The sequence below is a fragment of the Phacochoerus africanus genome, chromosome 16 (assembly GCF_016906955.1).
Source record: "Phacochoerus africanus isolate WHEZ1 chromosome 16, ROS_Pafr_v1, whole genome shotgun sequence".
Taxonomy (NCBI): Eukaryota; Metazoa; Chordata; class Mammalia; order Artiodactyla; family Suidae; genus Phacochoerus; species Phacochoerus africanus.
This window is the reverse complement of record NC_062559.1, coordinates 512,650-538,633: the sequence shown is the minus strand read 5'-3', so window position 1 is coordinate 538,633 and position 25,984 is coordinate 512,650. Positions and strand designations below refer to the sequence as shown.

Sequence of the window (25,984 nt, the reverse complement as noted above, 5' to 3'; positions counted from 1 at the left end):
ACAACCTCCTTCCTCAATTCCCAGCAGATCAACCTAGATTCTAAGACACTGTCGCAGACCCCGGGAGACCAAAAACCAGTGCTCGCCCTGGACACGGCTCTGGGTGCCGGGGCAGAGGCTGGGGGATGTGGGGCCCGCCTCCCCCATGAAGGGCGAGAGGCCGGCCGGCCCGCAGGGTGGGCGCCGGCGCAGCCCCGCTCTGTTGGGGGAGCAGGTCCAGAGGCTGACGGCACTGACGTGGCCCAGTGGCCCGCGTACCAGGGGACCAGCCTCACCTTGAACACTTTCATGTACTCGGGCAGCGCAGAGGCGAACTTGCTGACGGTGTAGCCTTGGGCCTCTTTGTTGCTCTCCAAGCTCCGGTAGATGCTTCTCCAGAGAATCACGACAACCTCTAGCAAGCCTGCCATGGACGCAGTGTCGCTTACTGACAGCGTTTGGTCCAGAACCTAAGATGCAATAACCGTATCATGAAAGAGTCAAGTCATAACCGCTATAAGAGAACAGCACTGTCTTTTAAGGCACATCTCAGCACTCGCTCCAGAGCCAGAGCAGAAATCGAAAGGGCATCAAGTCTATTTTCATGTCATAAAATGATTTTGTTCGCTATTTGAGCACCTCTAGTAGAGGTACATCTGCTTTTAAAAGCCCACCCGAGAAATAAATCCTAAGTTAACCCTATATCCTTTTAGGAAACAGTTTGTGTGAATGAAAGCTCCTCTAAGGATCAAAAGGTATAAACTGTTGTCTTTAGGGACATAACACACTAATAAGAAGTGCAGTCTTTCTTTTACTATATATATTCTGATTTGTCAGAAGAGGTCACTTCTCACCACACACTGTGACGGGAACAGACAGGGAGGGCTACACAATCTGGTCTACTTAGGGGATTGCTCCTGAAACGCAGCTACAAACGCCGGCCCTCTGATCACACCCAGGCATTCTGGCCACACCTCCACCCTACAGGCCAGCAGGTAGAACCCTCAAGACTGGTGTCTTGTCCGCTGACAGTCAGCTCCCACTCATCCACTGGCTTCTTAGGTTTGCTTTATTTTTATTCTTATTTTTTGTCTTTTTGCCTTTTCTTGGGCTGCTTCCACGGCATATGGAGGTTCCCAGGCTAGGGGTTGAATCGGAGCTGTAGCCGCCAGCCTACGCCAGAGCCACAGCAACGCGGGATCCGAGCCGCGTCTGCGACCTGCACCACAGCTCACGGAAGCACCAGATCCCTAACCCACTGAGCAAGGCCAGGGACCGAACCCACAACCTCATGGTTCCTAGTTGGATTCGTTAACCACTGAGCCACGACAGGAACTCCTTCTTAGGTTTGTTTTCAAGTAACACAACTATTTCCATTTCCCAACTCAGGCTGGCACAGAGCACCATCACCGCTATGTTCTGAGGGTTGGATTAAACCACAGCGCACTCTAATAAATTCCTCCACTTCTGCACAGACTGCAGGTCTCGAACCAGGCGCCTGCTCACGCTCCAGTTCTAACACGAGACCTATCCTGCGACTGTGATGAAGTCCGACAACTCGCAAATAACCACACAGACCATTTCCTGAAAGGAGACTAACTACCCTGAGAGTCAAAGGCTGATTCATTTCAGGCATTGGTATTTTGTACTATCTACTCAAAAGTAATGGAAAAGACACAGGGGGAATTTTTTTCTTTTTTTTTTTTTGGTCTTTTTAGGTCCGTACCCAAAGCACATGGAAGTCCCCAGATTAGGGGTCGTATTGGAGCTGTAGCTGCCAGGCACAGCCACAACCACGTGGGGTCTCAGCCGCGTCTGCTACCTACAGCGCAGCTCACGGCAACGCCGGATCCCCAACCCACCAAGCGAGGCCAGGGATGGAACCCGCATCCTCATAGATACTAGCCAAGTTCATGAGCGCCGAGCCAAGCCACGACGGGAACGCGGATGCGGGGAGATGGTACACAGGAAAAAAAGTAGTGGCTATATAAAATTGGGTCTTTCACACATAAATAGGCATGAATTTACTTTAATACTTGGTATGAGTTATGACCAAATTTAAAAAGCAATGAAACTACTATGAGAATGATACAAACGACAAATTGACAAAAATGTCAATCTGTTAAATTTGATTCTTTCCGTCCCACAGCAACTTGATCACTAAAGTTCCATGAGAAAGCCCCTGCTCCTCCCTGACAGAAACGTGCTACGTTCCTAAGTAAGATTTCATTAGATAGAAAGCAGGCAGAGACTTTAGTCGATAGCAACGGCAAAATGTAAAAAACCAAATTCAAAAAATTTTGCTTTTAACCATTATATCGTCTTAGAATGAGAAAACCTAGATGGGCAAACTGCATTTCTTTTCTACTACTGGTCACAAGGCAGCTCACTTTACAAACACTACCAGGTGTTTCTAAAACCCTGCTTCCTAAGAGGACAGAAACTGACCTAAAATGTTATCCCACGTGAGCTTTCTCAATAACACCTACGTGTAATGATGGGGCGGAGAGGTCCTTGAAAACCGATACGGTTTCTGCCCTGTGCAAGGCCATTTCCCCCACGAGCACGGGTACGCAGGGGGGCCCAGCCCCGCAGGGCACGGCTTGGCACAATGTGGCTCCCACGTGCTCTGCAAACGGAAGCCAGGCCTCGGGCTGGCTTCCCAGCCAGGGCTTCTGAACAGGGACCACCAGCAACAGGGTCCCTAAAAAATTCTGCCCACCCAACTTCTATACTGAGCAGAGCACCCTAAAAAGGGGACCTCGAGTTCCCCCCAAACTGAAAGCATCGGCAGTTCCCAGGGCCCGGGCTGAAGGTGCCCCACCCCACCCCCAGGTTGCCAGGCCCGGGAGCTGAGAGAAGGCGTGTGGAGCAAGACACAGGCTGGCTGGGCCGGCGCGGGAAGAGCGCCCGCGGCCCCACTCACGCGCGCGTTCTCCTTGCCGCGCTCCTCCTCGTCCTCCCCGCAGGCGCTCAGGGCCCTCCGGATGCAGGCGTTCAGGCAGTGGCGGATCACGTGGATCAGCTTGGCTGAAACCGGGCAGACAAGCCGAGAGTTAACGCGCGGTCTCGCACAGAACGCCCTCAACCCAGGGCAGGCCCCCGGCCGGGGCGGGCACCTATGTTGGCGCAGGCCGTGTGCTCATGCGCGTGCTGGTAGAAGCGCCGCGCGGCCGCGCCGTTCATCTGCAGCAGCGCCACGCAGCGCTCGCACCACACCTCCTCGGGCTGGTTCACGGGCAGGAAGGAGCTGAAGACCAGCCCCACCAGGCGCCGCGAGACGGGCAGCGAGTCCGACTCCAGGCGAACCAGGATGTGCTCCATGGGGCAGATTTTCCAAAACTGTGGAGAAAGCGCACGGGCAGAAGCAGACGATTCGTGAAACACCCTTGAGAACATTTTCGGGAAAAGTTTCGGGTCGTCATCGAAAAGGAACGAATGCTTATGCTCAAGGAAATTCTTCTCAAGTGACCGTACCAGCATCTGTGACTCTTCTGTAGAGAAATTCAAATAAACCCATATTCTAAAAAGCACTGACATACCAGTCTGCTGGGGTTAATTATCATCCATCAGGACACCAGTGGCCCCTCCAATGACAAGCTCTTAGTTCAGACTTAGAATTATAAAATGTCCTAAAAAACCCATCACTTTGAGCCCATGAAATGTGAAAAGTGAATTTAGACATGTACAAGAGGTGGGCACAGAAAGCCCAGCACCCTCTCCCGTGGGCTGCCTGGGGGCCACCTTCCACACCTGCAAACACTGCCTGGCGCCGCCCCACCCCTCAACAAGGGCAAGCCCTCGGCCCTGCCCAGGGAACCTCCTCGGACCTGCCAGCACCAACTGCGAGCAGCTCCGAGATGAAGTGGGAAGACCCTGCCCCTTGCTCGTCACCCACTGGGGCTGGGCTGCTAGTCCTGAGCGTGAGCAGCACATCTGTGGGAAACAAGCACCTCCTGAAACGCCCGAGGGCTCTGTGTGACCATGTGCCGTGACGTCACAGGCCAGCGGACAAGTGGACCCAGGAGGCAGGTGTGAGCAGCTCAGGCAGGACGACGAGGCTCCCCCCCCCGCCCGGCAGGCCCCGAGCGGAGCCACGCGACAGAAACACTCTCTCAGTTCCCAGGGCTCATGCCATCAGGGCCATGCAACAGCCATGCCATCGGCTGAGTGACAGATCCAAATGGGAGCCCAGGCACTCAGGAGAGTGGGCGACTTCCAAGCCTCGAGATCTCTGAAATGACACGCCCAAGGCACAATGCACATCACACACAGCAGCCCGACCCAGGGTGTTCCTGTTGGAAAGGCCAGCTTCTGGGCCCCTGGAGACCAGACCACCGGAACAGGCACTGGGGTCGGCGCTTTCACCAAATACCAAGGCTCCAGGGTTGAAGCTTGCATGGAACACTGCCTGCAAGTCTGTCCTTCGAGAAACTTCCATGTTAACCTATTTTTCGTTAATTCGCTTTTTTCTAAAATAAAATGCAGAACAATTCTGATGGGTTCTTCAACTACCTGAGGTTTTATTTTATCCAAACATATTATCCACAGGTTGATATTAACAGGAGACAAGACTGTAAACAAATTGCTAACTGGTGTTTCATTTCTAATGCTAAAAATAACTGCATGAAGCAGTTCCCATTGTGGCACAGTGGAAACAAATCAGACTAGGAGCCATGAGGTTGAGGCTTCGATCCCTGGCCTCGCTCGGTGGGTTAAGGATCCAGCATTGCCATGAGCTGTGGTGTAGATCACAGACGAGGCTCGGATCTGGTGTTGCTGTGGCTGTGGCCGGCAGCTGTAGCTCCAATTGGACCCCTAGCCTGGGAACCTCCATGTGCTGCAGGTGCAGCCCTAAAAAGACCAAGAAAAAAAAAAATTGCATGTTAAGAAAACCAAAAATTTCTTTTTTAATAAACAAGTTTCAATATAAGTAACTGTTGATTTCACCTAAATCTCAGCTATACGATACAAAAAATGTAGAATTTCAAAACAAATGGTAAACAACTTGAAAGTATTAGCACTGACAATGAAAAATATACACAAAAACCTAATTAAGTCGTAACTGCTCCTTGGCCAAAGGACATAATTTTATCTAATCAGCTTTCATTATCTGCCATGTATCAGTCATTTTGTCCAGGGCCTTTGCCACTACGATGCAGCTTCTGTCCCTCTGGGTGCAGCCCCGCCAGGCTCACAGGGAAAGAAAGGACAGGTACCCCTCACCCCTTCAAAGCAACATGCAGGCCAGGACTGTGCAACAGAATGCAAGCATGGCTAAGGCACGCAGGCTGCCCGGTCACTCCAGCCTGGTAGATGATCAGCCACCCCACCCTCCGCTAGCTGCCCCTCCACAGGCCGGTCAATCTTTGACCAAGATTTTCAAGGAGCAATAGCTTGTGTGCCCATAACACACCTTCCCAGAGATCTCACAGCTAACTCACTCTCCACCCTGCTTTTGCAGAGCTGAGGATTAAGATGAAAAAAGCACCGCAGTAAAATATTACACTTCCTTCCTCTGTTCTTGCTCCTCCCCCAAACCCCAAAGTCACAGAACGTGTCCAGGTGCTCCCTGAGACCCCCCAGTTCTCCAGGGCAACCCGTGAAGCACTGGACACCTGCTCTCCCCACTTCCTCACCAGACATAACCTCAATCTCCCTTTGCAAACGGATGTCCACTTCAAACAAAACACTAAGCCAAAACTCCCCTTTTAGATGAGAACTGTACATTCAACAACTCCAATCAAAACTGCAGCCAGGAGTTCCTACTGGAGCTCAGCAGTAACAAACGTGATAATATCCATGAGGATGCAGGTTCGATCCCTGGCCATGCTCAGTGGGTTAAGGATTCAGCATTGCTGTGAGCTGTGGTGTAGGTCACAGACGCGGCTCAGACCTGAAGTTGCTGTGGCTGTGGTGTAGTCTGGCAGCTGCAGCTCCAATTCAACCCCTAGCCCCAGGAACTTCCACATGCAACAGGTGGGGCCCTAAAAAGCAAAAAAACCCCTAAAAACCAAAAAACTCCAGCCAGCTTGTTTGCTGAAATCGACAGGTCAATTCCACACTTTATCTGGAAATGCAAAGGCCTGAAACCACCAAGACCCGTGAAAGAGCAGAGCAGGAGGGCACACAACAGCCTTCCTGCAAAGCTGCAGTGACCTTGGCAGTGTGGCCCTGGCAGAGTCCAAAACCAGAACACACACAAGCAGCTGCTCTTCAACAAAAGTGCCAGGGCAGTGCGACTGGGTATGGCGGACATCATTTGTTTCATGTGGACCATGGAAAATATTCTTTTTTTGGCGTTCCCGTCGTGACTCAGTGGTTAACGAATCCGACTAGGAACCATGAGGTTGCGGGTTCGATCCCTGGCCTTACTCATTGGGTTGGGGATCCCACGTTGCCGTGAGCTGTGGTGTAGGTCGCAGACACGGCTCGGATCCCGGTTGCTGTGGTTCTGGTGTAGGCAGGTGGCTACAGCTCCGATTACACCCCTAGCCTGGGAACCTCCATATGCCATGGAAGCAGCCCGAGAAATGGCAAAAAAGAAAAAAGAAAATATTCTTTTTATTCCCATCAAAAAAACCTCACAAACCTCAAAGCCCAAAAACCATAAAATAATGCACCTGCTCTGAGCGATAAGGCAGCACCCTGTCCCTAGATATCCAGTCCCCTGACCTCAGAAACTGGGCTCAGGTTCCTGCTTTTACTTCCAGGGCATCTGAGGTGAATCTGAGCAAACACACACGTGTGTTCCCAGTTCTAAGAGCCGGCGGCACCCTTCACCCTCGTCTGCACTTGCTCCTCCACGTCTAACGTAGCGTCCTTTCCATGTTCGTGCGATGCTTTTCGTGGCCAGGGGCCGGTATTTCATGGCATGCGTGCACCACAGGGCTGTGTGCTGACCCTACGCTGACAGGTGCGTCAGGCTGTTCCCAAATCCTAGGCCGCAACAAAACAGCATTGGAGGAGTTCCCGTTGTGGCGCAGTGGTTAACGAATCTGACTAGGAACCATGAGGTTGCAGGTTCGATCCCTGGCCTTACCCAGTGGGTTGGGGATCCCACATTGCCATGAGCTGTGGTGTAGGTCGCAGACGTGGTTCGGATCCCGTGTGGCTGTGGCTGTGGCTGTGGTGTAGACCGGTGGCTACAGGTCCGATTAGACCCCTAGCCTGGGAGCCTCCATATGCCACGGGATCGGCCCTAGAAAAGGCAAAAAGAGCAAAAAAACAAAAGAAAAACAGCATTGGAAAGTCGATATCAGAGGAAGGAAATTCAGTGTCATCAAATAACAATGACGTTAAAAACATTAACATTTTTAGCCAAAAGCCGAATAGGACTAGCGTGAAGGGAAAATGCTCTCACTTCAATAGTTGAGATGACGCCAAAATGCACACTCTAACCAACGAATCCCTCCTTGCTTCTGTAAAACCCGGGCGAAAGAGGACCTCGTTTTCAACATTTTTTCTTGTAATATTTTAAGTGCGGATTATGTGCCAAGTCTTTAGATATTCCAACAAAAACTTTCCTGCATATGATAAAAATATAATTTAAGGTGGGGGCTGTTTAGTTCCTGTCTGTCAAAAAGAAGCATACACTGACAAAACAAACACAGCGGTATGAACAAGCAACTGGGGGAGTATACCAGACATCACTTGGCTTGGAGTGTGGTCCCTGACACTGAGAATTAAAACTGCTTTGTCTTTTCGTGGATGAAAACAGATGCACGTAGCTATTTCATGGCTTAACCAAGAGAACGCCTGCTGACCCACCTTAGCAGCCCTCACGGCCTTAACTTTCAGCAGCATGTCAACAAAAGCCACTCTCACTTTCTCCGAATTGTCATGGAGGCAGTATTTTAAGGCCGGCAGAAGTTGTTCTAATAACGGGTGGCTTAGTTTATTATCCAAAATTATCGGCAGACACTGCAAGAAAGGAGAAAGAGCAACAGTTCAAACTCAGAATGTAAACAATGAAAAGTTCAGATCCGTCTTTAGTAAAAATACTAGGAAAATAAACAGGCCTATAGACAGTGGCACTTTTCTAAAACTTTCATGTAAAAAGTATACTTGTAATGAATTAACAAGGTTTCCATGCCTGATCATCAGCTCATTCACTGCTTCGTTCAAACAAAACCGAAGCCATCACAAAATAGTTTTTCGGCGCTTTCTCTGAGCTAAACTTTGAAAGGTTTCCGAGTTCAAAGACAGGAGGCTCCTGGTCAGGCTCCAAGGCTGGACTCCAAGAGTCTTTTTACCTGAACAGCCGACAGATTTGCTGAATTTCCTGACTCGAGGTTGCAGGGAAATGAGGGAAGCAGAGCCCCCTGGGCCTGTCGGACTCGCGCTGCTACACGGCTGTGCCTGCGCCGCTGAGGGGCGCCTGAGGGCCCGGCCCAGGCGCAGACCAGACGCTCACCTGTGAAGAGCTGGCACGCTCCACCACCTTCTCTTTCCAGTTATTAGAAAAAGGGACATCTATTTTTAAGAGACCTTATATGTTAGAGATCACACTGAAATATTTACGGATGAGCTGATACATGTCCTGGGTTTGCTTCCAAGTAATCGTGTGTGGGGGACGACGGATGGGCTACAATGGAACAAGAGGGACTGTGGCCTCAGGATGGACAAAGACTGTTCGTCTGGGCTCCTCTTTATTTTTTTTATTTATTTTTATTTTTTGGTCTTTTTTCCTTTTCTAGGGCCGCTCCCACGGCATATGGAGGTTCCCAGGCTAGGGGTCCAATCGGAGCTGTAGCCACCGGCCTACGCCAGAGCCACAGCAACACGGGATCCGAGCCGAGTCTGCGACCTACAACCCAGCTCACGGCGACGCCGGATCCTTGACCCACTGAGCGAGGTCGCAGATCAAACCCGCCACCTCACCGTGGTTCCTAGTCGGATTCGTTTCTGCTGCACCACAATGGGAACGCCAAATGTTTCTTCCTCTGGATTTCAGAATTATTCTATAGTAATCAGAATGGCGTACAGAATTTTAAAATTGCCTATATAACTTTAACGCTTACCTTAAAGACAGAACAGCGCACGTCAGCTGAGCTCGCATCAAATGCCAGCTCCCCCGTCACTTTCTTGAGGAGATCAATGAGGATGGTCGGAGGCATCATCTCCCAGTATTTGGAAGTTATTTTACAAACACCAAGGATCCCTGTGGAACGGACCATCGGATAAGGATCTTCTAAAAGGCTCTATAAGTATGAGAGGGAAAAAGGCTTAGTAATCTTAAATCGGTTCACCTCTTTAAACAAAACTTATTTTTCTGTACTCACAGCATATGGAGGTACATGCGGAAGTGGGGATGGAAGCACACACCAAAGTTCCAGGCCAGGGATTTTATTCGAGCTGCAGCTGCAACCTTCGCCACAGATGCAGCAACGCCAGACCCTCTAGGCCACTGCGCCAGGCTGGGGATGGAACCTGAGCCACGGCCGCTGGATTCTTATCCCACCGCACCCCAGTGAGAACTCTGACTTGTTATCAGTGTTGCTTTACACGTGGGCAGCCAACGCCTAACAGACGTTTCGAGGCATGGTCACCCCGAGACTCGGGGACCTCCAGTTATTCGTCATCTGTGGAGTCGAGTGCTTTAGGATGCCCCCCCCAGACACACGTGGTGCCCATCCGCCAAACCCGCTGTAGGACTCTGCTGACAGCGGGGCCCCAAACACCAGCCTGCCGTGCGGAGGGACACACAGGGAGACGCCCTTCCTTCGGACAGAGCCTAGGCAGACCCCTCTCACGAGTTTCCAAAATGCTGGGACCCAGGAAACCCAGAATAGAGCAATCCTACGTGTCGCGAATTAATCCAGGCAAAGGCATCAGTGGTTGCTAACAACCCAAGAAGAGACAAGAGGTTCCGCATCCCCCGTAGAAGCCCACCACAGCCGCGAAGAATCGAACACAGGAAACAACGCCACAAAATCGTGCCTCAGTTCAGCTCTATATTTAACCACCCCACAGGAAACTCACGCGCAGAGCAACAAATCAGCATCTGAGCAGGGAGAGGGTCTGTAAACCTCAGACTGTGACAAGGGAGGACAAGGTGGCTTCCTCAACCATGACCAAAAGCAAACGAAAAAAGGAAAAACAACAGAAGAGGGAGAGACCGCCGGGGAGGGAACCGGTTGTCCAAGAGATAAAACATGCACCAGCCAATCACAACACGGATCCCATCTGGACACAGACACACACACAACTGGAAAAAGAGCGTCACTGAAATGTCACTGAAGAACATGCCTGGATAGTGGATGACATCGAGGAACCATGATGTGTCTTATCTCAGTGGTGACAATCAATGGTAGGATTATGCTTTTAAAAGAGCCCCTGTCTTACGGGGACACTTGCCCAGGTATTTAGAGCTGAGATGCTACAGTGCTCAGATCGGCTTCCAAACAGGGGAGAGGCAACCGAGCGGGCCCGCGTGTCCTTGGGCCTGTGCCGGAGCACAGGGGGCATGTGCCGTGTGTGAAACCCTCGAAGCCAAGGTTTAAAAAAAAAAAATCCTACTCCATAATTAGACCAAAAAAAGAGGCTGATTTGGGGTGTGTGAGCACTTCCTTCTCCTCTTCCTGAGGTCCAACCAAAATGACACAGAAGAGAGAGAGAGAGCAGAGCGATGCCAGCAACACAGAGGGTCCCCCAGGAAAGAGGGTGGGCGAGGGGCCGCTTCATGGACAGCAGAGCAGGAGGCTACGACCTGGACGCTGCTGCACACACACAGAGCTGACCAGCCGGGACCCAGGGCCAGGACCCCACGGACACGGGTGGTGGAGCTGGAGTAAATAATATTTGGGGAGGTTCTCACAGTAACCCCAAATCCTCCACAGGGAGAGGAGAGGCTGCCACTCAGCAGGAAAGACCCCGGCCCCTTGTTCCTCACGCAGAACCCCAGGGGAGTCCCGTCTGCTGCCCCTGTCCGCTGACGCCAAACCATGACCAACGCACCAGGCAAGGAAGAGGCTACTGAAGACTCAGCCCTGCACAACCAGAGAAGCATCCATGCCAGCCTCCTCGAGGACCCAATCCAGCCTCCTCATCCACCCAATCCAGGCTCCATGGGGTGGGGGGACTCCTGTTTGGGGACCATTTTTTTCTGATGGTTAATTTTTTATTTAGGAGATTTTAGATTATTGGGGTTTTGGGGTATAACCACACTGCCTCTCAGATGCTGGGGGCACAGGAATACATATGAGCTGCTTAAAACCACACACGGTGACAAACACCTAGTTGTCCCAAAGGAGACTGAGAGCAAGAGGACGCTGTCAGAGAAGGTACCGACTGGGGAGAGAGCGGACGTCCTCAGAGGACGTCAAGATCTGGAATGCCTGCCCTCTGCGCTGCCCAGGGCGGTTACAGGAGGCTGGGCCAGGATGCCCACCAGGCCAAGACAGAGCCAAGAGCGTGAGGAGCTTGGCCCCATGAAATACATACATAGAGTTCTTCAAACTGTTTCTGGATCTCGCTATCCATTTCGATGGCATTAAAGTTTGGATCCCGAATAGGAAACGCTTCCACGAACAACAGGGCAGCATTGGACCGGACTTCCGAGTTTCTGGCCTGGAGGAGTGAGAGAAGAGTTTGGAAATCCAAAGAGCTGGCATCCAAAGGTTCAGTGTAGAATCCCTAAGGCAATGCCTCCCTCGGCTCAGGGCAGACTCACTGACAGATGAAGCACAACCCTAACATCTAAACTAAGCAAACTCACGAGCCTTTGCTTAAGTGAAGCCGAACACCCAGCTCCACGCTGACAGATTCCGGAAGACGTTCCTGCCTCCCAAGCCCACCTCGTGTCACGAAGGAACAGGGACCATCATGTCCACTTCCAACACCGGGGTCACCTGTGCCCCCACAGCCGTCACCTTGTCCCCCAGTCACCAGCAGGACGTTCAGCCCAGTTCTGCAGACCCCTCACCTCTGCCCGTTTCCTGCACACGACCACCTTCCTTCCGACTGTGTAGTTGGCACTAAACCAGTTCAGAGTCTCAGTTTAAGAAATACTCTTGGAGTTCCCGTCGTGGTTCAGCAGAAATGAATCTGACTAGCATCCGTGAGGACGTGGGTTCAATCCCCGGCCTCGTTCAGTGGGTTAAGGATCTGGCATTGCTGCGAGCTGCGGTGTGGGTCACAGACTCGACTTGGATCCCGAGTTGCTGTGGCTGTGGCTGTGGCTATGGTGGAAGCCAGTGGCTACAGCTCTGATTCGACCCCTAGCCTGGGAACCTCCATATGCCGCGGGTGCAGCCCTAAAAAGACAAAAAAAAAAAAAAAAGCTCTTAATGAAAGAATCAACTATTCCTCCCAAACCTCGCAACACTCCTAGCCTCGAGTCTTATTTTTCGTCTCTTACTGCAATTCTGATTAGAGAATGTTAAACTCAAGAGCATAATTAGCATTCTGAACACAGAAAGACTAAGGGGTGTACCTTTAATCCTCTCCAGAGGATGGGCTTATACAGTCTGTAAAGCATCTCTTCCACTCCCTGCCGAACTTTCTTCTGGTTATGAAAATAGCTCAGTATCTAAGAGCCGAGAAAAGAGGAAAAGAACGGTAATGGTGGTGTTTCCAAAAAGGCATTTAATTACGATCCTACTTTGAGGCAAGAGCAGGGAGCCTGGGCTGCGCGCGCGCGCACAAACTGCAGTGATCCTCCCGGGAGCCATGAGGAAAGACCCTCGTCGGCACTAAATAAAGGGATCTCTGATGGCAACAAAGACCGCAGGCCGTGGGCCATCAGAGGGTTGGCATCGGCCTCCACTCCTCTACCAAGAGCCATCAAATCTCATGAAAAGTCACTTTCGCCCCTGACCTTCAGGGTAAAGTGGCTAAGAGCCAGTCTAAGTGGTTTAGCCCACGGTGGTTCTAAGATGCACTGGCTACAATCACATTTGTTCTAAGAACCTATATTGGGCATCAAAAACGGCAAATACAGTCAGCCCTCCACAGCCACAGGTTCTGCATCTGTGGATTCAAACAAGCAAGGATAAAAAATACTTGGAGAAATAAAAATTCCAGAAAATTCCAAAGCAAAACTTGAATTTGCTGCTTGCTGGCAACTATTTACATAATATTTGCATGGTATTTACAACTGTTTGCACAACATTCACTCTGTATTATGAGCAATCCAGAGGCAATTTAAAGTGTACGGGAAGATGTATAAGGCACGGGAGCATCTGTGGATTTGGTACCCAGCCCCCACATATTCCGCAGGGCAAATATACCTCAAATGGGTGTCACTGCCTAGTGACCCTTCCAGTAGAAACCTGACCACACTTCAAGTCCTGCCCCAAACTCGGGGGTAATCAGAACATTGCTCTTTTAGCTTCCATCCCTTCATTTTTTTTTTCTCCTTTTTCAGCCACACCCTCAGCATAGGGAAGGTCCCAGGCCAGGAATCAAACCTGAGCTGGAGCCGGAGCCGAGACCTGTGTCCCAGTGATAGCAATACTGGGTCCCTAACCCACGGCACCAGGCCAGGGGCCGAACCACCAACACCACAGAAGGCCAGCTGGACCACTAACCCACTGCCTCACAGCGGGAACGCCCCGTTCTTTCCTATCCCCTTTTCAACCAGCCAGAGTCTTCCCAACCTACTCAGACTCTGGTCCCCAACAACAATGAATGTCGCCTGTCTTCTTCAATTCACAGCTGTTGGGACTAAAATTATACTAGTGAAAAAAGGAAAAATTTTAAAAAAATTAAACAGGCTACAAAACAATAGACTATACTTTAAGTGAACCTGAATTACCTTTGGCACAAAAGAATTACAGTCTGGAAGTTCCCACTGTGGCACAATGGGATCGGGGGTGTCTCAGGAGACCTGGGATGCAGGTTTGATTCCCGGCCTGGCACAGAGGGCTAAGGATCTGGCGTCAATGCAGCTGTGGTTTAGGTTGCAAACGCAGCTTGGATCTGATCCCTGGCCTGGGAATTGCTACTCAGCAGGGCAGCCAGAAAAGGGGTGAGGGGAAAGAACTACTGTCTGGGACTGTTTTTTTCTGATGGCTAATTTTTCATTTAGGAGATTCAGACTATTAGGTTTGCATGTGTGCTATGTTGCTTTGGTGTCAATGGTACTGTACCTGTTTCATAGAAAGCGTTTTAGGAGTTCCCACTGTGGCTCAGCAGGAAGAAACCCGACTAGGATCCATGAGGACACAGGTTCAATTCCTGGCCTCGATCAGTAGATTAAGGATCTGGTGTTGCCATGAGCTGTGGTGTAGGTCGCAGATGTGGCTCAGATCCCGTGTGGCTGTGGCTGTGGTCTAGGTCAGCAGCTACAGCTCTGATTCAACCCCTAGCCTGGGAACAGGCGTAGCACTAAAAAGAGTAATAAAAAAAGAAAAAAAGAGGAGTTCCCGTCGTGGCGCAGTGGTTAACGAATCCGACAAGGAACCATGAGGTTGCGGGTTCGGTCCCTGCCCTTGCTCAGTTGGTTAACGATCCGGCGTTGCCGTGAGCTGTGGTGTAGGTTGCAGACGCGGCTCGGATCCTGCGTTGCTGTGGCTCTGGTGTAGGCCAGCGGCTGCAGCTCCGATTCGACCCCTAGCCTGGGAACCTCCATATGCCATGGGAGTGGCCTAAGAAATAGCAAAAAAAAAAAAAAAAAAAAAAAAAGAAAGCTTTTTAATCAATTTTATTGAGATACAATTCACATACCTTAAGTCACTCTTTCAAAGTGTGCAATTCAGTGAACTTTAGTATATTCAGAGTCATGCAACCATTACTACAATCTAATTTTAGAAGGTTTTGTTTGTTTGTTTGTTTTTAAGGCTGTACCTGCAGCGTATGGAAGTTCCCAGGCTAGGGGTCAAGTCAGAGCTGCAGCCGCTGGCCTGCACCACAGCCATGCTGGAGTCAGAACAGCATCTGTGACCTACCCTGCAGCCTGCCCCAATGCCAGATCCTCAACCCACTGAGCGAGGCCGCGAACTGAAATGTGCACCCTCAGGGACACTGTGTTGGGTTCTTAACCCACTGAGCCACAACGGGAACTCCTAATTTTAGAAGATTTTCATCAATAATATAGGGATTTTTTTTTAACTTTCAAATGACTTCTAAGGTATTTCCTGAAACGTCTTCCAACATATCCAAAAAAATGACTTATCATGTAAATTTGCTATTTATCAAAAAAAAAAAAGGATTTGAGGAAGAAGCTATAACATAATTACTTGGGGTCCAGGAATACATTTTGTTTGAAAGTATAATGTAATATTCTGCCTTTCAATTCTTTCTGTGCGTTTCTCCATAAAATTGAACCAACGAGGATACCTATACTTCTAACATCTTAATTACTCACACTACCACGACAGAAAATCAGATATGAAAAAAAGCCTTTTATTACCTGTTACCAAGAGTGAAGTGACCATGTCACAACTGTGCACAGTTTCACATGATGTCACTCCACACGACTGAACAGAATCTGACACACCAACTAGCACGTGTGCAGTGAGGGGCCCAGACGGACCTGCATCTTAATGGACCCCTTGGGACTCTGTTGGGGGGCGGGGGGCGCTGGGATATACTGATCTCTGTTTCCTTTCTCTTTGGATAATGTAGAGCACATCATCAAAGACAGAAAGGAAACGTTTTTTATCTACTCAAGCTTACATAATTAGTATATTTACACCCTACAAATAATAATTTCACTCTACCAAAAAGCACAGAGGCAGTCTTCAGCCCCTTAACTTTTTGACACACCATGGCCAAAACTGACAGAAAGCCAAGGAGGCATCACCCAGGGATGAGGACACAGGCCAGCGCAACACAGCAGACCGTCCAGTCCCTTCTGCAGGATCACTCGGAGTTTCAAATTCCTTCCCGGGTGTTAACGACGCTGATAGCAGACCTCTCTCTGTTTAGTCAGACCACGTAAAACATGAGGATAAAATCCATATCCCATTTCTGAAACTGTTTTTAAAAATAAAATGACATCAAGAGAAACCACCAAAACATTTATTCAATTTGGTGTGCAGAATACCAAAACGGAAATGTAACGTATGAGAATAGATAATAAAAAGAATCTCGGAGTCCCCATCGTGGTGCAGTGGTTAACGAGTCCGACTAGGGACCACGAAGTTGCGGGTTTGGTCCCTGCCCTTGCTCAGTGGGTTAAGGATCCGGTGTTGCCGTGAGCTGGGGTGTAGGTCACAGACACGGCTCGGATCCCGCGTTGCTGTGGCTCTGGCGTAGGCCGGCGGCTACAGCTCCGATGAGACCCCCAGCCTGGGAACCTCCATATGCCGCAGGTGCAGCCCTGGAAAGACAAAAAAAAGACCAAAAAAAAAATAATAATAATTTAAAAAGTAATAATAATAAAAAAAGAATCTCAACCTCTTTTTTTGAAAAACGCAGCAGTGGCAGTTAGGAAGTGATGATTCTGGACATTTTCATGTCAAAGATTAATTAAGGTTGCTTGGATGAAGTCGTGATATCTTAACAGTAGCCGTCTGCTCTTCCAATCGACACTTGGGTTGCAGGGTAAAACTCCCAGATCCCAACCTCCAGGGTCTGAGAAAGCCCTTTAACGGAGGCCTGCGAAAGCTTAGCAAAATTTCACAGAAACAGTGACCTAAAAACCAAAAGATGAGACATGACTTTCAAAAGTGCTGAGAGCGTCTGGCTCACCTCGCGCACCCTGGCGTGCACTGGAGACCTCCGGTGAAGATGGACCCCGTGGTACATGAAGTCCTGGATGCAGCTGTTTTCGATGGCCTGGAGTGACAGCCCAAGGCGAGAACTTGGGGTGTGCGCGTTCCCACAGACGGCAGGACAGCAAGGGCAGGAGTTGGAGTGCAAAGGACAGTCCGACCTGTTCACTTTCTATCTCGTGAGGGGAAAAGCCTGGGTCCTCGCATCAGCGGTCCTACTCTAAGTCTACGCCTCTTAGAATTCCTTCCATCGTCACAGACCGAGGAGAACCTTTATTTCAGGAAATAGGGCATCTGTGCCAAACGGCAGGGCAAGCTCTCCCCTGCCACTGGAGCCAAGTATAAGCCAGACAGGGCTCGGAGACCGTGTGGGGGCTGGCGGCACCCTCCCTGAGTCGTGGTGAAAATCTCGGGGAACAGAACTGACAGCAAACAAGGCGGGGGCCGCAGTTCCAAACTGACCAAAAGGCAGCCCCCCCAGGGCTGCCCCAGAGAGAGGCAGGGCCAAGGTGGAGTGTGAGCAGCCCCTGGGTCCAGCCGGGACCCTCAAGGTCTGGTCTGTTAGCTGTGCTCTGCCTCTAGACCTGGGATTCCATGGCTTCAGGGAAGGATAGAAAGAAAACTTGCTACTAGTATTTAGCGCTTCTCCATTAACGTGGAAAACACTTCCTTCGCCTGAAGCTGTTCCTAAACCTTAGCGTCACCACCCGTGGGAACCACGCTGCCTGACATGTGATGCCAGGACATACACAGCACCAGAGTCCAGTGTCTGGGCGGCAAGAGCTGACCCTGGAGAGCTAACTAAAAGAACATGGACACCCTGCAACTGACCCGGGTTTGCCAACCCATCAGTGGCAGGGAGTTTTCTTAAAGAGGGAAGAATGCTCTAAGAACCTTAAAAATGACGTAACAAGCAAATCGCCACCGGCAGTCTTGTTGGATCCTGATTCCAAAAAAAACTATAAAAAGACATTTTTGCAACATGGCAGAGAAATTTAAATAGGACCCAGTTATTTTTTTAAATACTCAGGAATTCCTGTTAACTTTGGTAAGTATGATGATGGCCCTGCATAACCATACTTCCTAGAGATGCATACGGAAGTTCACAGAAATGAAAAGTCGGAGTTCCCGTCATGGCGCAGCAGAAACAAATCCGACTAGGAACCACGAGGTTGTGGGTTCGATCCCTGGCCTCGCTCAGTGGGTTAAGGATCCTACGTTGCTGTGAGCTGTGGTGTAGGTCGCAGAAGTGACTTGGATCCTGCATTGCTGTGGCTCTGGCGTAGGCTGGCGGCTACAGCTCCGATGAGACCCCTAGCCTGGGAACCTCCATATGCCACAGGTACGGCCCTAAAAAGACAAAAGACAAAAAAAAAAAAAAGAAAGAAAGAAATGAAAAGTCACAACTGGAATTGCTTTAAAAACTTGAAGGCACATGAGAGGAAAGGTAGTGAAACTGTGGGAGCACCAGAGCAGTGACTCTGGCCCCAGCAGAGGTAATGCCAGGTCCTTAACCAGCTGAGCCACCAGGGAGCTCTACCAGCGCCTACTTTTTAAAGCACTATTGGAGAACAAGCGCATGCAGTAACAAAGATTGCAAAAAAATGTATAACAACGCCCCCGTTCTGCCATTTCCTTTTTCTCCACCAAATTATACACTATAAAACTATTCTAGAAGTTGTCAGTAGGGGAATAGAAGTGATAAGCTTTTGTTGAATAGACGCTAACATCAGTGGTTAACCCCCACCCCCCGCAAACCGAACCCAAGCTTAAGCTGGGCAGGAGAGCAGGGCAGACAGCAGTAAATCCCAAACGTGGGGCAGGCTAACCGCCCCTCTGCCTCCTCCCACCCACCCGGCAGGGCTCGCCTCCCCAGGACTCAGGGCTCTTTTCTGACTCGGAGTGAAGATTTCACTCTCGGGAGGAAAAGACACATCTAAGAACTCAGTATGAGGAAAAACATAAGGGACATCAGACAAAGACACTTTCTTTGGGTTTGTTTCCAAGAGGCTGTGAATAGTCAACTGACTGTGAATTACACGGCCAGAACGTAGGTGTTAAGAGTCAGTGAAGCTCAGCCACCCCCAAACGTCTTTAAATTCTCAAATGATTTCACGGACGAGGTGGCCTGAGTCTCCAGAGGGACCGACATCATGCAACAGACAGAACACCAACCACAAATGCAACTGTAAACTTTCTCGTGGCCACATTAAAAACAGAAAAAAGAAAAAGGCAAACTTATTTTAATCGTGTATTTGGTTTAGCCTGATATGTCCAACACACTATCATTTCAACAGGCAATCGATATTCTTTTCAAACATCCATGAGACAGTTCGCATTCTTCTTTTTCCACACTGTCTTCCAAATCTGATGAGTTGCTTACATTTATAGCCCATTTATTTCACTTTGGACTGGCCACGGCTCAGATGCCTCGCAGCCACACGTGGCCAGACATTACAGGTCTAGAGCCGCCAAAATTACTGGGGCAAAAGTCTAGATTCTACTCAAACTGCACATTGCAGTGAGTCAGGGGCCTCTCGAGGCTGGGCTCATGTGGGAACGTGACCGCAGTGAGCGTGGAGGTCACCACGCCTCTGTCACATGGACGCTCATGGTGAGCTCTGGCGTGACGGACAAGTACTAGCACAGGTGTCAAATGGCCCTACTATGGCTACCTCCTTCGTAACTGGAACACAATAAAAATGCGTTAACATTTCATAAAACAAGAAGGAAATACCTCCAATATTTTCCCTGAAGCCTTTTTCCAAGCTCTGAAATAAATTTCTGCGATGTGTACCATCAAAGATCTAGTTTAAAAAAAAAAAAATTAAAAAATATAAATGCAAGTTCAAAGAATTACATACATTTCTTTTTTCCTGGCCACACCCACAGTATATGGAAGTTCCCAAGCCAGGAACCAAATCCAAGCTGGAGCTGTGACCTACGCCACAGCTGCAGCAATGACGGATCCCTAACCCACTGCACCAGGCTGGGGATCAAACCGACGCCCCCACAGAGATAAGCTAGATCATTAACCCATTATGCCACAACGGGAACCCTAAAGAATCATAAAAAGTTTGGAGAAAGAGAACTTAAATATCCAACTCTTTCTTCCTTCTCAGTCATGGCTTCCCCAAAACTTTACAATTTCCTGAAAAACTAAGGCGTAAGCCCAGAACCAAATTCTTACGTAAGAAATGTTAAAACAGAAATACATCTTTTGACTTGGAGTCATTTTATACTTTCGGGACTAACTTCGTCAGGTACAGCGATCCCTGAAATACCAGCGATGACTCAGTATCATCAGAAAACCTGTTCAACTGAAATATTCTACAAATGAGGGAACAAAAGAAGGCCTCTGGTAAACAGTCAGAGATCCAGAATCAAATCCCAACGCCAGAGTCACACAGCAGCCCAACAAGGCCCCCCTTAAGAATTTGAGGATTTGGTTTAAAAATGCAGACATCAGAGTTCCTGTCATGGCTCAGTGGTTAATGAATCCTACTAGGAACCATGAGGCTGTGGGTTCGATCCCGGGCCTTGCTCAGTGGGTGAAGGATCCGGCGTTGCTGTGAGCTGTGGTGTAGGTCGCAGACGCGGCTCGGATCTGGCGTTGCCGTGGCTGTGGCTGTGGCTGTGGCCGGCAGCTACGGCCCCAATTAGACCCCTAGCCTGGGAACCTCCATACGTCACAGGTGCAGCCTTAAAAAAAAAAAAAATGCAGACTTCCTGAGCCCCAGAGCAGATTAAGTATTTGGCCCTGAACCCGGCAAACAGCTCTAGCAGCTTCCAGGCCCCAGAGGCTGGGAGCACAGCGAGTGTGCTTCCTAGACCCTCCCCAAAGGACTCTTCCAGCAACCACACAGCTCAGGCCACGGGACGATATCCAAAGATATCAGAAGTGCTAGTGACGTGGGCTTTTCTGGGAGGGAGGCTGAGATTTAACTGTTTACCTGAGATCTGACTATTTAAAGAACTACCACAAAGTAAAATTTTTTTTTTTTTTTGTCTTTTTAGGGTGGCACCCCCAGCATATGCAAGTTCCCAGGCTAGGGGTCGAATCCAAACGGCAGCTGCCGGCCTACACCACAGTCACGGCAATGTCAGATCCAAGATGCATCCGTGACCTACACCACAGCTCATGGTGACGTGATTCTTAACCCACTGAGCAAGGCCAGGGGTCGAACCTACATCCTCATGGATACTAGTTGGGTTCTTAAACCACTGACCACCAAGAACTCCATTTTTTTTTTCTTTCACAAAGTAAAATCTTAATTTCATTGTCACAACTGAAAAGAAAAATGTCTCCAATAGCAAGGAAAGATAATACCCAGTGATACAATAGTACATAAAAAAGAATGACTTGAGAGATAATTTCTAAAGCTTCTAATACATTAATATGATTTAAAAGTCAGGTTAAATAGAAACTTTCAAAATCATACTAAGTACAAAGTTTTAATTACCTCTAATACTTACTTTTGTAGTCCCTGTAATTGGTTTTTAATGGTCCCATGGATCATTTTAATAAAATTTATATTCCAATTGAAGAGAGAACTAAGAAATCTTCTCCCCTATGAAAAAAAAAAAACCACAGGATAGAATGTGAAACTTACAACCCAATAAGAAGTTCCCAGTAACTAAAAATAAACAACTGTTTGGAAGTGTAGAACTTCCCTTGTGGCTCACAACCTAACTACACGGCGTTGCTCCTACAGTGGCTGCGGCTCGACCGCCGGCTTGGCGACTTCCTTGGGCCGCAAGCGCAGCCACTTGTTTAAAAAAATAAAAAAAAAAGAAAGAAAGGGTAATAACACTCGAGTCTGCTCTTCTCAACAGGGAAGCATCCCTGGCTACACCCTTCGGGGGGCGGTCCTATGTGGGGCCGGTGGCAGGAACCCTGGAGGGACGGAACTGGGCAGCATGGGGTGGGGGGGGCGGGGGAGGCTCCCCATCGAGGGTGTAACAGCAGACACCACTGAGCTGCCTTCCTGCAGCCCCGAAGGGCAGCCGCGACGCCCACCGAGCTGCAGGCAGGCAAGTTAAGTGACCCACAGGCAGTCCCCTCCGGCTCTGTCACGCGGTCGACATCCGCTAAAATCAAAGGGGGCTTGAAATCTGGCATTTTGGAGGGGGGAACAGAGGGGGAGTGGAGCTGAACATCACTTCATCTTTCACAAAAGACAACCTGAGGGTTTGTGCAGCTAACGGCTAAGTATTTGGAGCAGTTCCCTGGTGGTCTAAGGGTTAGGATTCAGCACCATCCCTGCTGTGGCCTGGGTTCGATCCCTGGTCTGAGAAGTGAGATCCCACATCAAGCTGCTGCATGTGTACTGTGGCCAAAAAAATAAATTTAAAAAAAAAGAGAGAGGCTAAGTATTTGCCAAGAGAGATTTTCAAATACATACAGTGCCCATATGTGGCATAGGTTATAAAGGTCACACACATGTCGCATAGTATTCTTTAATTGATATGCAGAGAATGAGACTACGTATACGCATCTGAAAAGCAAAAGCACCACATTCAGTCTTGCAGGTGCATAAAATACATGTGCCCAGAACTGTCCCAGGGCGGCACACCTCCTCTCACCGCTTACCCGCACACTGCGGCGTCTGGAACCCTACAGAAACGTACATGCTTTGATACAAAGCGCAGGGTAACCATGCTTGCAACAGGCAAGTTTTTTTTTTAAAGGCATTTACTGGAAGTAACTTATGAATAGCATATAGGAGAGATTTATCATTTACCCAGAAGAACTGGACACTGACTTACCAAGGTAATGACTGATGGGGAAACTAAGTTTAGTTACCTTGAATTCAAAAGATCACATCAATTTTCTTTTTCTCTTTTTCTCTGAATTTTTCTAGGGCCGCTCCTGCGGCATATGGAGGTTCCCAGGCTAGGGGTCGAATCGGAGTTGTAGCCATGGGCCTACACCACAGCCACAGCAATGCTGGATCCTTAACCCTCTGAGCAAGGCCAGGGACTGAACCCGCAACCTCATCGTTCCTAGTCGGATTCGTTAACCACTGAGCCACGACGGGAACTACAGCACATCAATTTTAAAAAGAATTTGAACACACACGTATATCTATCTATACTTGCACATATATGCCTAAGTCAAACAAGCCTAATTCAACTGCTATACATAAGTCAATACAAATAAAGCATATTTGTCAGAATCCACTCCTAACTTCTCTGCTCCCCCAAACTTCACACCAATCTCGGGATGCTCAGGGCAGAGGCCACACGTCCAGGGTCTTTCCCACAAAGAGCAAGAGCAGCACCAGCCAAAGAGCAACACCAGCCACAGCAGAGCACTTCCTGCCCGGCAGGCGCTAAAGGTTCTACGCCCTGAGTGGTTCCTGTTTTCTGAAAGGAGATACTCAGGTTGAAAGGCATCTGGATACGTGGACAAACAGGGATCGAACACAGCACTTCAGACCCCTGAGAGCTGCAGGTCCTGGCCAGAGGGGCCAGTAATCAGATACGGCCCTCTCCTTGCTGGCAGAGACCATAATGGGAAGTGGGCAGAGTGGGGTCAATGCTTCCCTTCCCCCCCACCCCTGAGCACACTCTTCTTTCAGGGCCCCTCTTCCTCTGTGAGGTCGTTCCCCATCTCCTTCAGGGAGGGATGACGACGGCCTCCTTCTGCCTCCAATCATGTCTGCTAGGCCCCAAGCAACCAGACGCAAGGCTGGATTCTATAATAAAAACAATGCTCAGGAGTTCCTGTCGTGGCGCAGTGGTTCACGAATCCGACTGGGAACCATGAGGTTGCAGGTTCGATCCTTGGCCTTGCTCAGTGGGTGAAGGATACGGCATTGCTGTGAGCTGTGGTGTAGGTGGCAGGCGTGGCTTGGATCCCGCGTTGCTGTGGCTGTTGTTTAGGCCGGTGGCTACAGCTCTGATGAGACCCCTTGCCTGGGAACCTCCATATGCCGCAGGAGTGGCCCAAGAAATGGCAAAAAGACAAAAAACAAAACAAAACAAAACAAAAACAATGCTCACTGCATCTCCAGCATGGAAATATAATCCATCTAAATTGACTACAGAAAACTCCTAAGACAACAGAGCAGCATGTCCAAGAGAACCAGGCAGGAGTTGCCGTCGTGGCGCAGTGGTTAACGAATCCGACTAGGGACCACGAGGTTGCGGGTTCGGTCCCTGGCCTTGCTCAGTGGGTTAACGATCCGGCGTTGCCGTGAGCTGTGGTGTAGGTTGCAGACTCATCTCGGATCCCGCGTTGCTGTAGCTCTGGCGTAGGCCGGTGACTACAGCTCCTATTCGACCCCTAGCCCGGGAACCTCCATATGCCGCGGGAGCGGCCCAAAGAAATGGCAAAAAGACAAAAAAAAAAAAAAAGAACCAGGCAAACCACTCTTAATTTTTAATTCTCCAGTAGCCACATTCATTCAAGTAAAAAAGATTAATTTTATAACATATTTATGTAATCTGCTATATGTTAATAAAGATGTAAAAAGTATGTAGCATTCTTCTTCCATATGAAGTTTTAAAGTCGTGTGTATTTGACACTTAAGGCCACAACAGAACTGGCCACATCTCATGTGCTCGGCAGCCATGGAAGAGTGACCACAAGTGCACAGTGTCTCTCTTGGGATTTACTGGATTGAGAGGAAAAAGCAACCAAGAATGCTGTGTGACGTCAGTTTTGAGTTACATGCCAATTGAACTGGAGCTGGGGCACAGGGTCAGATCTGATCCATGCGGAAGTGCTTTCTCAACCTTACTTTTAATCCCTCTTAATTTGAAATGTAATCATGGCTCCCCCAGGAGTCACACAGCCACCTGCCACCGTCTGGTTTAATGATGAAACACACAATGACTTGTAAAAGGTTTGCTTAATGCTGCCATGCAGTCAAAATGAACTGCAACAGGAGTTCCCATTATGGCTCAGAGCTAATGAACCTGACTAGTATCCATGAGGACACGGGTTTGATATCTGGCCTCGCTCAGTGGGATAAGGATCCTGTGTTGCCATGACTGTGGTGTAGGCCGGCAACTACAACTCTGATTAGACCCCTAGCTTGGGAACTTCCATTGCTATGGGTGCAGCCCTAAAAAAGCCAAAAAAAAAAAAAATGAACCGCAATAAATCTAATAGCTCTTGATAGCTACACTCTTTCATTAAAACATTGCGCACAATGCCATCAGCAAACACTCGAACTTAGGAAAAACTTCCATTAAAAAGCAGTTCATGGGAGTTCCTGCTACGGCGCACCACAGGCTGTGGTGCAAATTGTGACTGCAGTTTGGATTCGATCCCTGGCCTGGGAACTTCCATGTGCTAGGGGTGCAGAGGTGTGGCCAGAAATGAAAGAAAGAAAGAAAGAAAGAAAGAAAGAAAGAAAGAAAGAAAGAAGAAAGAAAGAAAGAAAGAAAAAGAAAGAAGGAAAGAGAGAAAGAAAGAAGGAAAGAGAGAAAGAAAGAAGGAAGGAAAGAAAGAAAGAAGGAAAGAAAGAAGGCAAGAAAGAAAGAGAAGGAAGGAAGAAAGAAAGAAAAAAGAAAGAAAGAAAGAAAAAGAAAGAAGGAAAGAAAGAGAAAGAAAGAAGGAAAGAGAGAAAGAAAGAAGGAAAGAGAGAAAGAAAGAAGGAAGGAAGGAAAGAAAGAAAGAAGGAAAGAAAGAAGGCAAGAAAGAAAGAGAAGGAAGGAAGAAAGAAAGAAAAGAAAAAGAAAGAAAGAGAAAGAAAGAAATTCACACACACCAAATAAGAAAAAGCATTTACCTCTTCTTTCTTGATATAATTAATGTTGATAAAGCACTCAAGCAGCATGTCTTTAATTTCTCTACTTTCCTCCAAATCATAATCAAAACAGTACAAAGCTTGATGGATACGCCAAAGCCGACATACGTCTGCACCCTGGGAATGACATGAAAAGAAAAATGGAGCTTTTAAATAAATGGGAAGGCCACATTTCAAATTAACTACGAGAGTATTTAATTACAACTCTAGATTAGTCATCGAGAAGGAAGAAATAATAAGAGAAAACATTTTAAAATTTGCAATAGTCGTTTAAAAACATTCTCCTAAACCGAGGCAAAGGCAGGCAGAGATGCTGGTGGCGCTGCCAGGCAGCCCCGCACAGCCACCAGGAGGAGTCTGCCACCATGCCGGGCACTGCAGCAATGAACACAGGCCCAGGGTCGCCCAGAAACAAATCTTTAACTTCCAGAACTTGAAAAGCGGCCCTGCGCAGCAGGTGTCCGCGGTATTAAACAGCACAGGTGTAGAGCAGCAGGGAGACATTAAATCCAAGTCTCGATTCAAAGCTAAACAGGAGTTCCCATCGGGGCGAAGCAGAAACAAATCTGACCAGGAACCATG

At 48.8% G+C, this 25,984-nt stretch overlaps 1 protein-coding gene across 2 annotated transcripts in view; it reads right to left on the bottom strand.

The window, feature by feature from the left end:
* Nucleotides 1–25,984, bottom strand: part of NCAPG2 (non-SMC condensin II complex subunit G2) — a 60,865-nt gene that overhangs the window by 23,730 nt on the left and 11,151 nt on the right. The window contains exons 6-16 of one of the 2 annotated variants that reach the window (XM_047763343.1): nt 25,385–25,519; nt 21,117–21,211; nt 19,378–19,447; nt 16,618–16,704; nt 12,416–12,511; nt 11,425–11,550; nt 9,003–9,182; nt 7,750–7,902; nt 3,099–3,321; nt 2,906–3,009; nt 276–449 (exon numbers count right to left, since the gene is read on the bottom strand). In XM_047763343.1, the coding sequence (XP_047619299.1) occupies nt 276–449; nt 2,906–3,009; nt 3,099–3,321; nt 7,750–7,902; nt 9,003–9,182; nt 11,425–11,550; nt 12,416–12,511; nt 16,618–16,704; nt 19,378–19,447; nt 21,117–21,211; nt 25,385–25,519 (1,443 nt within the window). The remainder of the gene's footprint in view (nt 1–275; nt 450–2,905; nt 3,010–3,098; nt 3,322–7,749; nt 7,903–9,002; nt 9,183–11,424; nt 11,551–12,415; nt 12,512–16,617; nt 16,705–19,377; nt 19,448–21,116; nt 21,212–25,384; nt 25,520–25,984) is intronic. The other variant, XM_047763344.1, reaches the window with a different exon arrangement.